Source organism: Babylonia areolata, chromosome 10, assembly GCF_041734735.1.
Source record: "Babylonia areolata isolate BAREFJ2019XMU chromosome 10, ASM4173473v1, whole genome shotgun sequence".
Lineage (NCBI taxonomy): Eukaryota > Metazoa > Mollusca > Gastropoda > Neogastropoda > Buccinidae > Babylonia > Babylonia areolata.
The window spans coordinates 21,794,433-21,806,420 of NC_134885.1; the positions used below are offsets into that span (position 1 = coordinate 21,794,433).

At 44.1% G+C, this 11,988-nt stretch overlaps 1 protein-coding gene across 1 annotated transcript in view; it reads right to left on the minus strand.

Moving 5' to 3' along the window:
* Window positions 1-641: 641 nt before the first annotated feature.
* LOC143286492 (ras-related C3 botulinum toxin substrate 2-like) overlaps window positions 642-11,988 on the minus strand; it is a 12,788-nt gene continuing 1,441 nt past the window's right edge. Inside the window, exons 2-6 of the mRNA XM_076594070.1 lie at window positions 9,731-9,802; window positions 6,867-6,984; window positions 3,175-3,237; window positions 2,205-2,339; window positions 642-907 (exon numbers count right to left, since the gene is read on the minus strand). Coding sequence (XP_076450185.1) covers window positions 749-907; window positions 2,205-2,339; window positions 3,175-3,237; window positions 6,867-6,984; window positions 9,731-9,802 — 547 coding nt within the window. The 3' untranslated portion in view covers window positions 642-748. The remainder of the gene's footprint in view (window positions 908-2,204; window positions 2,340-3,174; window positions 3,238-6,866; window positions 6,985-9,730; window positions 9,803-11,988) is intronic.

Below are 11,988 nucleotides of genomic sequence, written 5' to 3' on the forward strand. Positions count from 1 at the left end.
AGTGCCTGAACCCCCTTCGTGTGTATACGCACGCAGAAGATCAAATATGCACGTTAAAGATCCTGTCAGCGTTCGGTGGGTTATGGAAACAAGAACATACCCAACATGCACACCCCCGAAAATGGAGTATGGCTGCCTATACATGACGGGGTAAATAAACAAAATGGTCATACACGTAAAATGTTAAATGTTAGATGTTTGTCTGAGTGTGTAGGTGTGCGTGCCTGAAATCTGATTGAATGACACAGGAAACGAATGATGAGCGCCCAATGGCAGCCGTCAGTCGGCTCTACCCAGGTGGGCAGCCTGCTGTGTAAATGACTCCGTGTTTCTAAAGCGCTTAGAGCATGGTCTCCGACCGAGGATAGGCGCTATATAAGTATCCATATCAATCAATCATTCAAAGGAGGAAGAGGAGGAGAACAAGAAGAAAAAGAGCGAGAAGAACAAAAACGACAACAAGAAAATATAATCATCAGTGAAAGTCCGGTAACATAAAGACATTCAATAATAATAATTATATATACATATCTATATATCTATATATCTCTCTCTCTCTCTCTCTCTCTCTATATATATATATATATATATATATATATATATATATATATATATATATATATATATATATATATCCCATAGTGAAATTACTACTACTGTTGCACCAATAATACTTTTTTTTTTGGATGTTTGTTGTTAGTTGTCAGTTCTTTCTCTTTTCTTTTCTTTTCTTTTTTCCCCCCTCGTTTTACAAGAGGGTGCAGGGTTTCTTGGGCTTGGCGTTCTTCACTTTGGGCACTATGACGGCACGGATGGCTTCGTCAAAGACCGCCTTTAATCCTTTATGTGTCAGGGCCGAGCACTCCACGTACTTGACGGCATCTATCTCGCCGGCCAGGGCTTGACCCTGTAGGTTCAGAGAGAGAGAACTTGATCAGTTTCAGCGTCAGATTCAAGGAGGAGGTATCAATTTAAGGTGTGAGGTCTGATCCACTATGCACGCTGCACCACAATTTGCTCCTTAACAGCAACAACAACTACTCCTACAACTACAACTACAACAAAAACATAAACAATAACAGCAACAGCAACAGCTACAGATGTCTGATTGATCTTCACATAAAACCAACGCCCTGAACAGGTCTTGATGTCATCACTTAATGACCCCCGACTGACGAGATTGTTGACGAAGAAGAAGTTGAAACAGTGGAGAAATCAGTGCCAATTGATAACGATAATAATAATAATTGCAACAACAACAATAATAATAATAATAATAGCAACAACAACAACAATAACAACAATAATAAGAACAACAACAACAATAATGATAACAAAACTCATTGTTAAGCAGATTTTATATAAGCGATAAAAAAAAAAAGAAGTCTGACATATATTCAGTGGTGGACTTTTGTTTAGCTGCTGTTGACAGCTGAGAGAGAGAGAGAGAAAGACAAACACACACACACACACACACACACACACACACACACACACACACAGAGGCAGACAGACAGGCAGGTAGACACTGAGAGAGGGAGAGGGTGTGTGTGTGGGGAGGGGAGGGGGGGGAGGGGGGCAGGGGGGGGGAAGGGGGAGTTGGCGAGGAAGACAGAAACAGACACAGACAGACCGACAGAGACCGAGAGACAGAGATCCCAGCTGATGATTTCAAGGGGCCATCCATTTCAGGACTTGAAAACACGTCAGACAGATTGGGAAAAAAAAAAAAAAAGAAGAAGAAAGAAAAACAAAAAGGCGAAGACAAAAGGATCATGATGGAAGCCTATCCTCATCCCTCGCACTTCATTTCTTCTCCCACCACCACTCCCCAACCTCCCCACTCACCCCTCCAACACACCGCCAGCAGACTAAAAAGGGTCACTCGCGTTGTAAGGGAGAGAAGCATGCCTTACCAGCTAAAACGTACTACCGATGGTTATGTCCCTTCCATGATAAAAAACAACAACAACAACAACGGAAAAAAAACAAAAAACAAAAAGCGTCCATTTCCTTTTTCTGCCTTTTGTCTCTTCGTGTAGATAAATAGATAAATACATGAATGAATAACCAAATAGGCAACTAAATATACAAACATAAATAAATAAACAAAGTCAACAATACCTATCAAAAGAACAACAGCAGCAGCAGCAGTAGCAGCAGCAGCAGCAGCAGCAGCAACAACAACAACAACAACAACACACCTTGACGTACGAAATGGGCTCCAACTGTTTTCGTCGGAGGGACTCGACGATTTCGGGGCTGTCTCGCAGGTCCTGTTTGGTTCCCACCAACACTAGAGGAGTGCCGGGACAGTGGTGACTGACCTCAGGGAACCACTGCCACACACAACATTTATGGTAATAATGATGATGATAATCATCATTATAATAATAATAATAATAATAGTCAGTTGTGTCTGACTATGACCATCAGAACAGCAGAGGAGGCAACTGCTGTCCCGACTATCTGGGCTAGACTTTGATTATAGTGGAGAGTGTCTTGCCCAAGTTACATCCCCACTCTCTCGGCCAAGAGGGTTTCAGGACAGTCAGCGTTGGGATGGTTCCCAAATGCCAACCAGCTCCTAATTAGACTGCAGCACTAGCTTGAGAGTCATAGTTCTTCGCAAAAAAGACTAAGCAGTAAATGACTTCCCATTGAAATGAAGAAACAATTGATCATACAACTCTCACTTAGCTGTTGTAATAATGATGATAATAATGATAATGATAACAATGATAACAATAATGATATTTATCATCATCATCATCATCATCATATTAATGAATGATATGTATGCATCATAGTCGTGTCTGACTGAGACCATCAGCACAGGAGAGGTGGCAACTGCTGTCCCGACTATCTGGGCTAGCATTTAATAATGATGATGATAATATTAATGACGAGAATAATAATGATAATGATGATAATAATGATAACAGTAATGGTAATAATAGAAAGAAGAAGAAGAAGAACGGTGATGAAAATGATGATGAAATGCGGGGAAAGATACCCATAGTCTACAATTAACTCCATTCGTCACTGTGAATGTAGTCTTATTAATCAGCTCCGTTCCCTTTCAAAAAAGAATGAGAAGGTGGTGATTATGTTGGAGAAGAAGAAGAAGAAGAAGAAGAAGGGGGAGGAGGAGGAGGAGGTAAGAGTCGATACCTTTGCGCGGACATTTTTAAAGCTTGCCGGGCTTGGAATGGAAAAACAAAGAAGGAAAACATCCTGGAACGAAATAAATCAATATTCATACATGCAATTCATGTTTATCATTTCTGCTTTGATTTCAGTGCCCGTCTGATGCACATGTTTCAACTACAGAAATAAAAGAGGAAAAGAACCTACCTACTCTCCCCCCCCCCTTCCCCCTATCCCCCTCCACACGGACACTTACACAGACATGCACAACACACGCAGATACACACACACACACACACACACACACACACACACACACACACACACAGAGGCACACACACACACAAGCACATACATAAACTCGCGCACACGCACTGTTATTACGACCACTGCTATTTCTACTCCTACCACTGCAACTACTACGATTGCTGCTGCTGCAACAGTCTGGGTCATGAACTACAACAGTTTGGTGGTAGTACACAGCCTTCGTACTGTAATAGTCATCCCAGTGTCCTCCTCATCATTATCAGCATCATCATGACCACCACCACTACCATCACCACCATCGCCACCACCATCACCATCATCACCACAATCTTCATCAACGTAATCAACAGCACCATGTTAATGAACTTCGTACAGTCTGCCACACATAAACTGGGGTAAGAGAAGATGCCACCGTCACGCAATACAAACGGTCAGGAGGTAGGACAGGGGTCACCATCATGCAATACATACAGTCTGGGGGTAGGACAGGGGTCACCATCATGCAATACATACAGTCTGGGGGTAGGACAGGGGTCATCATCATGCAATACATACAGTCTGGAGGTAGGACAGGGGTCACCATCATGAACTACACACAGTCTGGAGATAGGACAGGGGTCACCATCATGCAATACATACAGTCTGGGGGTAGGACAGGGGTCACCATCATGCAATACATACAGTCTGGGGGTAGGACAGGGGGTCACCATCATGCAATACATACAGTCTGGGGGTAGGACAGGGGTCACCATCATGAACTACACACAGTCTGGAGATAGGACAGGGGTCACCATCATGCAATACATACAGTCTGGAGGTAGGACAGGGGTCACCATCATGAACTACACACAGTCTGGAGATAGGACAGGGGTCACCATCATGCAATACATACAGTCTGGGGGTAGGACAGGGGTCACCATCATGCAATACATACAGTCTGGGGGTAGGACAGGGGTCACCATCATGCAATACATACAGTCTGGGGGTAGGACAGGGGTCACCATCATGCAATACATACAGTCTGGGGGTAGGACAGGGGTCACCATCATGAACTACACACAGTCTAGAGATAGGACAGGGGTCACCATCATGCAATACATACAGTCTGGGGGTAGGACAGGGGTCACCATCATGCAATACATACAGTCTGGGGGTAGGACAGGGGTCATCATCATGCAATACATACAGTCTGGAGGTAGGACAGGGGTCACCATCATGAACTACACACAGTCTGGAGATAGGACAGGGGTCACCATCATGCAATACATACAGTCTGGGGGTAGGACAGGGGTCATCATCATGCAATACAGTCTGGGGGTAGGACAGGGGTCACCATCATGCAATACATACAGTCTGGGGGTAGGACAGGGGTCATCATCATGCAATACATACAGTCTGGAGGTAGGACAGGGGTCACCATCATGAACTACACACAGTCTGGAGATAGGACAGGGGTCACCATCATGCAATACATACAGTCTGGGGGTAGGACAGGGGTCACCATCATGCAATACATACAGTCTGGGGGTAGGACAGGGGGTCACCATCATGAACTACACACAGTCTGGAGATAGGACAGGGGTCACCATCATGCAATACATACAGTCTGGGGGTAGGACAGGGGACACCATCATGCAATACATACAGTCTGGGGGTAGGACAGGGGGTCACCATCATGCAATACATACAGTCTGGGGGTAGGACAGGGGTCACCATCATGAACTACACACAGTCTGGAGATAGGTCAGGGGTCACCATCATGCAATACATACAGTCTGGAGGTAGGACAGGGGTCACCATCATGAACTACACACAGTCTGGAGATAGGACAGGGGTCACCATCATGCAATACATACAGTCTGGGGGTAGGACAGGGGTCACCATCATGCAATACATACAGTCTGGGGGTAGGACAGGGGGTCACCATCATGCAATACATACAGTCTGGGGGTAGGACAGGGGTCACCATCATGGAATACATACAGTCTGGGGGTAGGACAGGGGTCACCATCATGCAATACATACAGTCTGGGGGTAGGACAGGGGTCACCATCATGAACTACACACAGTCTAGAGATAGGACAGGGGTCACCATCATGCAATACGTACAGTCTGGGGGTAGGACAGGGGTCACCATCATGCAATACATACAGTCTGGGGGTAGGACAGGGGTCATCATCATGCAATACATACAGTCTGGAGGTAGGACAGGGGTCACCATCATGAACTACACACAGTCTGGAGATAGGACAGGGGTCACCATCATGCAATACATACAGTCTGGGGGTAGGACAGGGGTCACCATCATGCAATACATACAGTCTGGGGGTAGGACAGGGGTCACCATCATGAACTACACACAGTCTGGAGATAGGACAGAGGTCACTATCATGCAATACATACAGTCTGGGGGTAGGACAGGGGTCACCATCATGAACTACACACAGTCTGGAGATAGGACAGAGGTCACCATCATGCAATACATACAGTCTGGGGGTAGGACAGGGGTCACCATCATGCAATACATACAGTCTGGGGGTAGGACAGGGGTCACCATCATGCAATACATACAGTCTGGAGATAGGACAGGGGTCACCATCATGCAATACATACAGTCTGGGGGTAGGACAGGGGTCACCATCATGCAATACATACAGTCTGGGGGTAGGACAGGGGGTCACCATCATGCAATACATACAGTCTGGAGGTAGGACAGGGGTCATCATCATGCAATACATACAGTCTGGAGGTACGACAGGGGTCATCATCATGCAATACAGTCTGGGGGTAGGACAGGGGTCATCATCATGCAATACAGTCTGGGGGTAGGAAGGGGTCACCATCATGCAATACATACAGTCTGGGGGTAGGACAGGGGTCACCATCATGCAATACATACAGTCTGGAGGTAGGACAGGGGTCACCATCATGAACTACACACAGTCTGGAGATACGACAGGGGTCACCATCATGCAATACATACAGTCTGGGGGTAGGACAGGGGTCACCATCACGCAATGCATACATTCTGGGGGTAGGACAGGGGTCACCATCATGCAATACATACAGTCTGGGGGTAGGACAGGGGTCACCATCACGCAATACATGCAGTCTGTGGGGTATGACAGGGGTCACCATCATGCAATACCTACAGTCTGGAGGTAGGACAGGGGTCACCACCATGACATACATACAGTCTGGAGGTAGGACAGGGGTCACCATCACGCAATACGTACAGTCTGGGGGTATGACAGGGGTCATAATCATGCAATACCTACAGTCTGGAGGAGGGACAGGGGTCACCATCATGCAATACCTACAGTCTGGGGGGGGTAGGACAGGGTTCACCATCATGCAATACAAACAGCCCGGAGGTAGCACAGGGGTCACCATCATGCCATACATACAGTCTGGGGGTAGGACAGGGGTCACCATCACGCAGTACATACAGTCCGGGGGTAGGACAGAGGCCTCAGGCGGTCATAGTCCTCCTGGCCAGCAGTGTCCCACACTCCCAGGTTTATTGGCCGGCCGTCCACCAGCACGTTGACTGAGTAGCTGTCGAACCTGTCGCAGTCATCACACACACACACACCCACAGCACTATCTTTTACTTCATCGCCTTTTGGTCGTTGTCATTGTCGTCGTCGTTGTTAGTTTCGACGTTATGGATTTTCCTTTGTCTGCATGTCTGTCTAACACACACACACACACACACACACACACACACACACACACACACACACACACACACACACACACACTTACATGAAATCAATAAAGAACAAACGGATTGATTTTTTATTTAAGTATTCAAACATACTAATGACATACACAGGGTTGATAAACACGCCAATAGAGCCTCATCATGGTCATAGTCATCGTTTTCGTCAGTGCAGTTGTCACCTTCAACCTCAAGTAGTGAAGACGTCTGTGTGTGTGCCCGAGTTCGCTGAACGGGGCCCATTTCTGTTCGGTTTCTTTTTTTTAATTATGATATTTCAGTTGCATCATGTATCTCGTATCTACTTTGAAATCATATAGAATTTATTTATTTATTTATTTATTCATTCATTCATTCATTCATTTACTTATTCATTCATTTATTCATTTATTTATCTATTGTACTTACTTACCTACCTACTTTCTTATTTATCTATTTTACCTTTCTAATCGTTTATTTGTCTATTTATTCATTTATTTATGTATTTATTCATGTATTTCATCTATTATCTTTGTTGTTGTTGTTGTTTTTTATCCTCCCCTCGGGTCTTACATTCTTACGACATTCGGTGCAGGCTGCCAGGGTGTGACTGGCGCGTTGGATCCATGCCAAGGTCAGGTCTGGCATCCAATCCCACTCCACCACTCCCCTCCGTTCTAGCCACTCCTCACCCCAACTTTTTTCCTTAGCAGATGTGATGAAAACGGAGAGAGTCATTGTACTGCCTATCTGTGCTAAATCTAAAGCGAAACAAAAACCCCATCCATGCCTCTGTGAGTTGTTTGAGTTGTTTCTATCTTTATGACACACAGAAGAAAGTACTAAACATTGCCTTTCAAGTAATGCTATAAACAGACATCAATCTGAACCAGAAAATACGAGCTCACAAACTTCTATTCAACATGTAAAAAGTCAGCAGTTTGTGTCAACGGACAAACAACCTGCTTACCAGTAGGAAGAGGATGTCGACAGGGAGACTCGCTTTCTCCCTACTTATTATAATGATGATGATGGTGATTATAATTGTCATTATCATCATTTATCTATTTATTTATTTATTTATTTTCGAGATGTCGATGACGATGTGTGTGTGTGTGTGTGTGTGTGTGTGTGTGTGTGTGTGTGTGTGTGTGTGTGTGTGTGTGTGTGTGTGTGTGTGTGTGTGTGTGTGTGTTTCGTTCAGCTGTAGTAAATGTCAAAATCATGAAGTGCTTGCCTTTTTATTCATTCTAATCTTCTTCTTTTTTTTCTTCTAAGTGTCTATTAATTTTGTTTTGGGGAAATGTCATTGAAAATATTATTTAAAAAAAAATCTTCTATTCAACACCAAGCGCCAAGCATCCTGAAAACGAAGTCAGTATGTACCAGTGTGACAATAAGGTTAAGTACCATGATCTTACTGTTCTAAACTGGTTCAAATCTTATCTCACTGATCGATTCCAGTCTGTCATTGTTGATCATTTCCAATCTGAACCCGTTAAAATCGAACATGGAGTCCCACAGGGATCTGTTTTAGGCCCAGTGCTCTTCACACTGTACACTGCTCCTCTTGCTGGAATTATCAACCGCCATAATATCAGTCATCATTCTTATGCTGATGACACTCAACTCCAGAAGAGTGATACCCCTGAAAAATTGTTGTCGCTCTTGCAAGAAACATCCAACTGCTTCCTGGACATTCAAAACTGGATGACTCGAAATAAGTTACAATTGAACGCGGACAAAACTGAAGCAATGATCATAGGAACTAAACAAAAACTGCCTTCCATCACAATTGACACAATCAAACTTGGCAGTACATCCATCCCTCTTTCCACGTCAGTCAGGAACCTCGGTGTTGTCCTTGACAATACACTGTCCATGCAAACATTTATCAGTCAGACATGTCAGTTCTGCTACTGTCAACTGCGGCGCATCAGTGCCGTCCGGAAATATCTGTCCACTGACGCAACATCTAGACTTGTCGTTTCTTTCATTCTCTCTCGCCTTGACTACTGTAACTCCCTATTGTCTGGTTTGCCTGATTCATCCATTCAGTCCCTTCAGCGCATACAAAACTCTGCTGCCCGACTCGTCCTCAGAAAGAAAAGATCTGAGTACATCACTCCTCTTTTGCAACATCTCCACTGGCTCCCTGTCTCACACCGAATAAAGTACAAGATCAGCACTCTATGTTATAGATGCATTCACAAAACTGCCGCTTCCTATCTCTGCGGCTGCCTTCACCTCTACACTCCATCTCGCTCACTACGATCGGCTTCGGATCCACTCTGTTTACGCACACCCAGATTCAAACACTCGACTGTTGGCCACCGTTCTTTCTCTGTCTCTGGACCTTGCGATTGGAATGAACTTCCTCTTTCGCTTCGTCAAGTCTCCACACTCAGATCTTTCAAGTCTGGCCTTAAAACCCACCTCTTCCCAAAATAGCCTCCTTTGCCTGCCCTTCCTTGTCTTTAGTTTCTACAGTTTTAGAGTTATGCATGCGGGTGAATGACTAATGCGAAAGCGCTTTGATTTGTCTCTGCACAAGATTCAGCGCTATATAAATACCATTATTATTATTATTATTACATTGGTGAAACTTACACTGTTGGAATGTACTCTCCGGGAAAAGCGTTTGTCGTGTAGCTGATGATCAGACATGTCTTTCCCACCGCACTGCAAAAGAGTGGGTTGTATAAATCAGCAGAAGAAGAAGAAGAAGAATATTATGATGATGATGATGATGATGATGATGATGATACCTCTCCTCCCTGTCCTCCTCCACACTGAGTGTGTGTGTATATATGTGTGTGTGTGTGTGTGTGTGTGTGTGTGTGTGTGTGTGTGTGTGTGTGTGTGTGTGTGTGTGTGCGTAGGTGGTGGAGGTGGGGGGCGATTATGCTTAGACCTGTAGGTGTTTGTTTTTTTCAAAGGAGGGGGAGTGTAGGATATGGGGTGGGTGGGTGGGGGGCGGCGGGGGGTGGGGTGGGGGCGTGGGGGGGGGGGTATGAAGAAGTGGTGTTAGGGCTTTTGATTTGTATGAATGAATGAAAGTTGTTTTACTGTGATGCCGCTTATTTTTTGTGAACTACGGAAGTGCTGTTTTTTGGTTTAATTCTTAGTCTGATGATATTTGATTTTTAGATGAACTATGATTTTTGCATACTCTCTCTGTGCGTGTGTGTGTGTGTCTGTGTGTGTGTGTGTGTGTGTGTGTGTGTGAGTGTGTGTGTGTGTGTATGCGTGCGTGCGTGCGTGTGTGTGTGTGTGTGAGAGAGAGAGAGAGAGGGAGAGAGAGAGAGAGTGTGTGTGTGTGTGTGTATGCGTGCGTGTGCGCGCGCGTGGTGTGTGTGTGTGTGTGGTGTGGGAAGATGTGCAATGCGGCTTGGCTGACTGAAATGGAGAGGCATGTGATCTTTTTTATTTTTCATTCATTTTATTTGTTTGTTGTTTTCTTTTTATGTTGAACACGTATTGCTGCCAAAAAGAAAATCTCTGTGCCAAAGTATAGACAATAACGTTGGTGTATTGTGTATTGTATTGTGCTGCTGCTGTTGTTACTGCTTCCGCCACTACTACTACTACTACTACTACTACTACTACTCATGATAATGATAATGATGATGATAGTAGCAATGGACACTTGTTTACTTTGACCTATGGGCTGTTTCGTGACATTATCCTCACGACATTAGAGAAATGAACGTATAATTTATATCTTATCAGTCAAATAGAGCCATACGAATATACAGGCTATCGCTTGAATCAGTGGGCTTGGTTCAGTTACTGTGTCTGCGACTGATAAATTTAACTGTACTTCATTGTTCTCATATCAGGTAAGTATCATAGCGTTTCCAGTTGATTAAAAAAACAACTGTATATCCTGTTTTCTCACAACACATTACGTAACAATAACAAAAATTATCAAGAAGAAGAAAAGAGAATAATGCGTATAATTTGCCTGCAGTTTCAGAGGGAGGGATAACACACACACACACACACACACACACACACACTTAAACAAACACACACACACACACACACACACACACACACACACACACACACACACACACACACACACACACACAAACTGCTTTCAGTTCAGTTATATAATGATAGTCAGTCATGTCCGACTATGACCATCAGAACAGCAGAGGAGGCAACTGCTGTTCCGACTATTTGGGCTAGAATTTGATCATAGTGGAGAGTGTCTTGCCCAAGTTACATCCCTGCTCTCTCGACCAAGAGGGTTTTAGAATAGTCGGCGTTGGGATGGTTCCCAAAGGCTAACCAGCCCCCAAGGCTGCAGCACTAAGAGCCAGTGCAATTTTGCCTCCTAGTTTGAGAATCATAGTCCTTCACAAAAGACCAAGCTGTAAATGATTTCCCATTGACTGGAGAAACCATTGATAATACAGCTCTCACTTTGCTGTTGGCCCAAATGTAAACTTATGTCAATCTGTGATATTGGCCGAGTTTCTGTGTCTGCAATTGATGAAATTGACTGTACTTCCTGGTTCTTATATCAGGTGAGTATTACATTTGCAGCTGACTAAAAAACAAAAAAATAATATATCTATTGTTTTCTCAAGCACATTACAAAACAATTATAAAAACTTACTAAACAACAACAACGACCTAAAAAAAAAAAAAAAAGAAGAAAAGAGATTGGTGCGTATAATTTGTCTGCAGTTTCAGAGGGGAGGGATATCACACACACACACACACAGACAAACACACACACAGAGTCAAACACACACACACACAGAGTCAATGCGTCAGGAACACAAACACTCAGATGGTCACACTGAAATTAAAAATTAGCGATAGTCTTGTACATGTCTTGGCAATCAAGTACG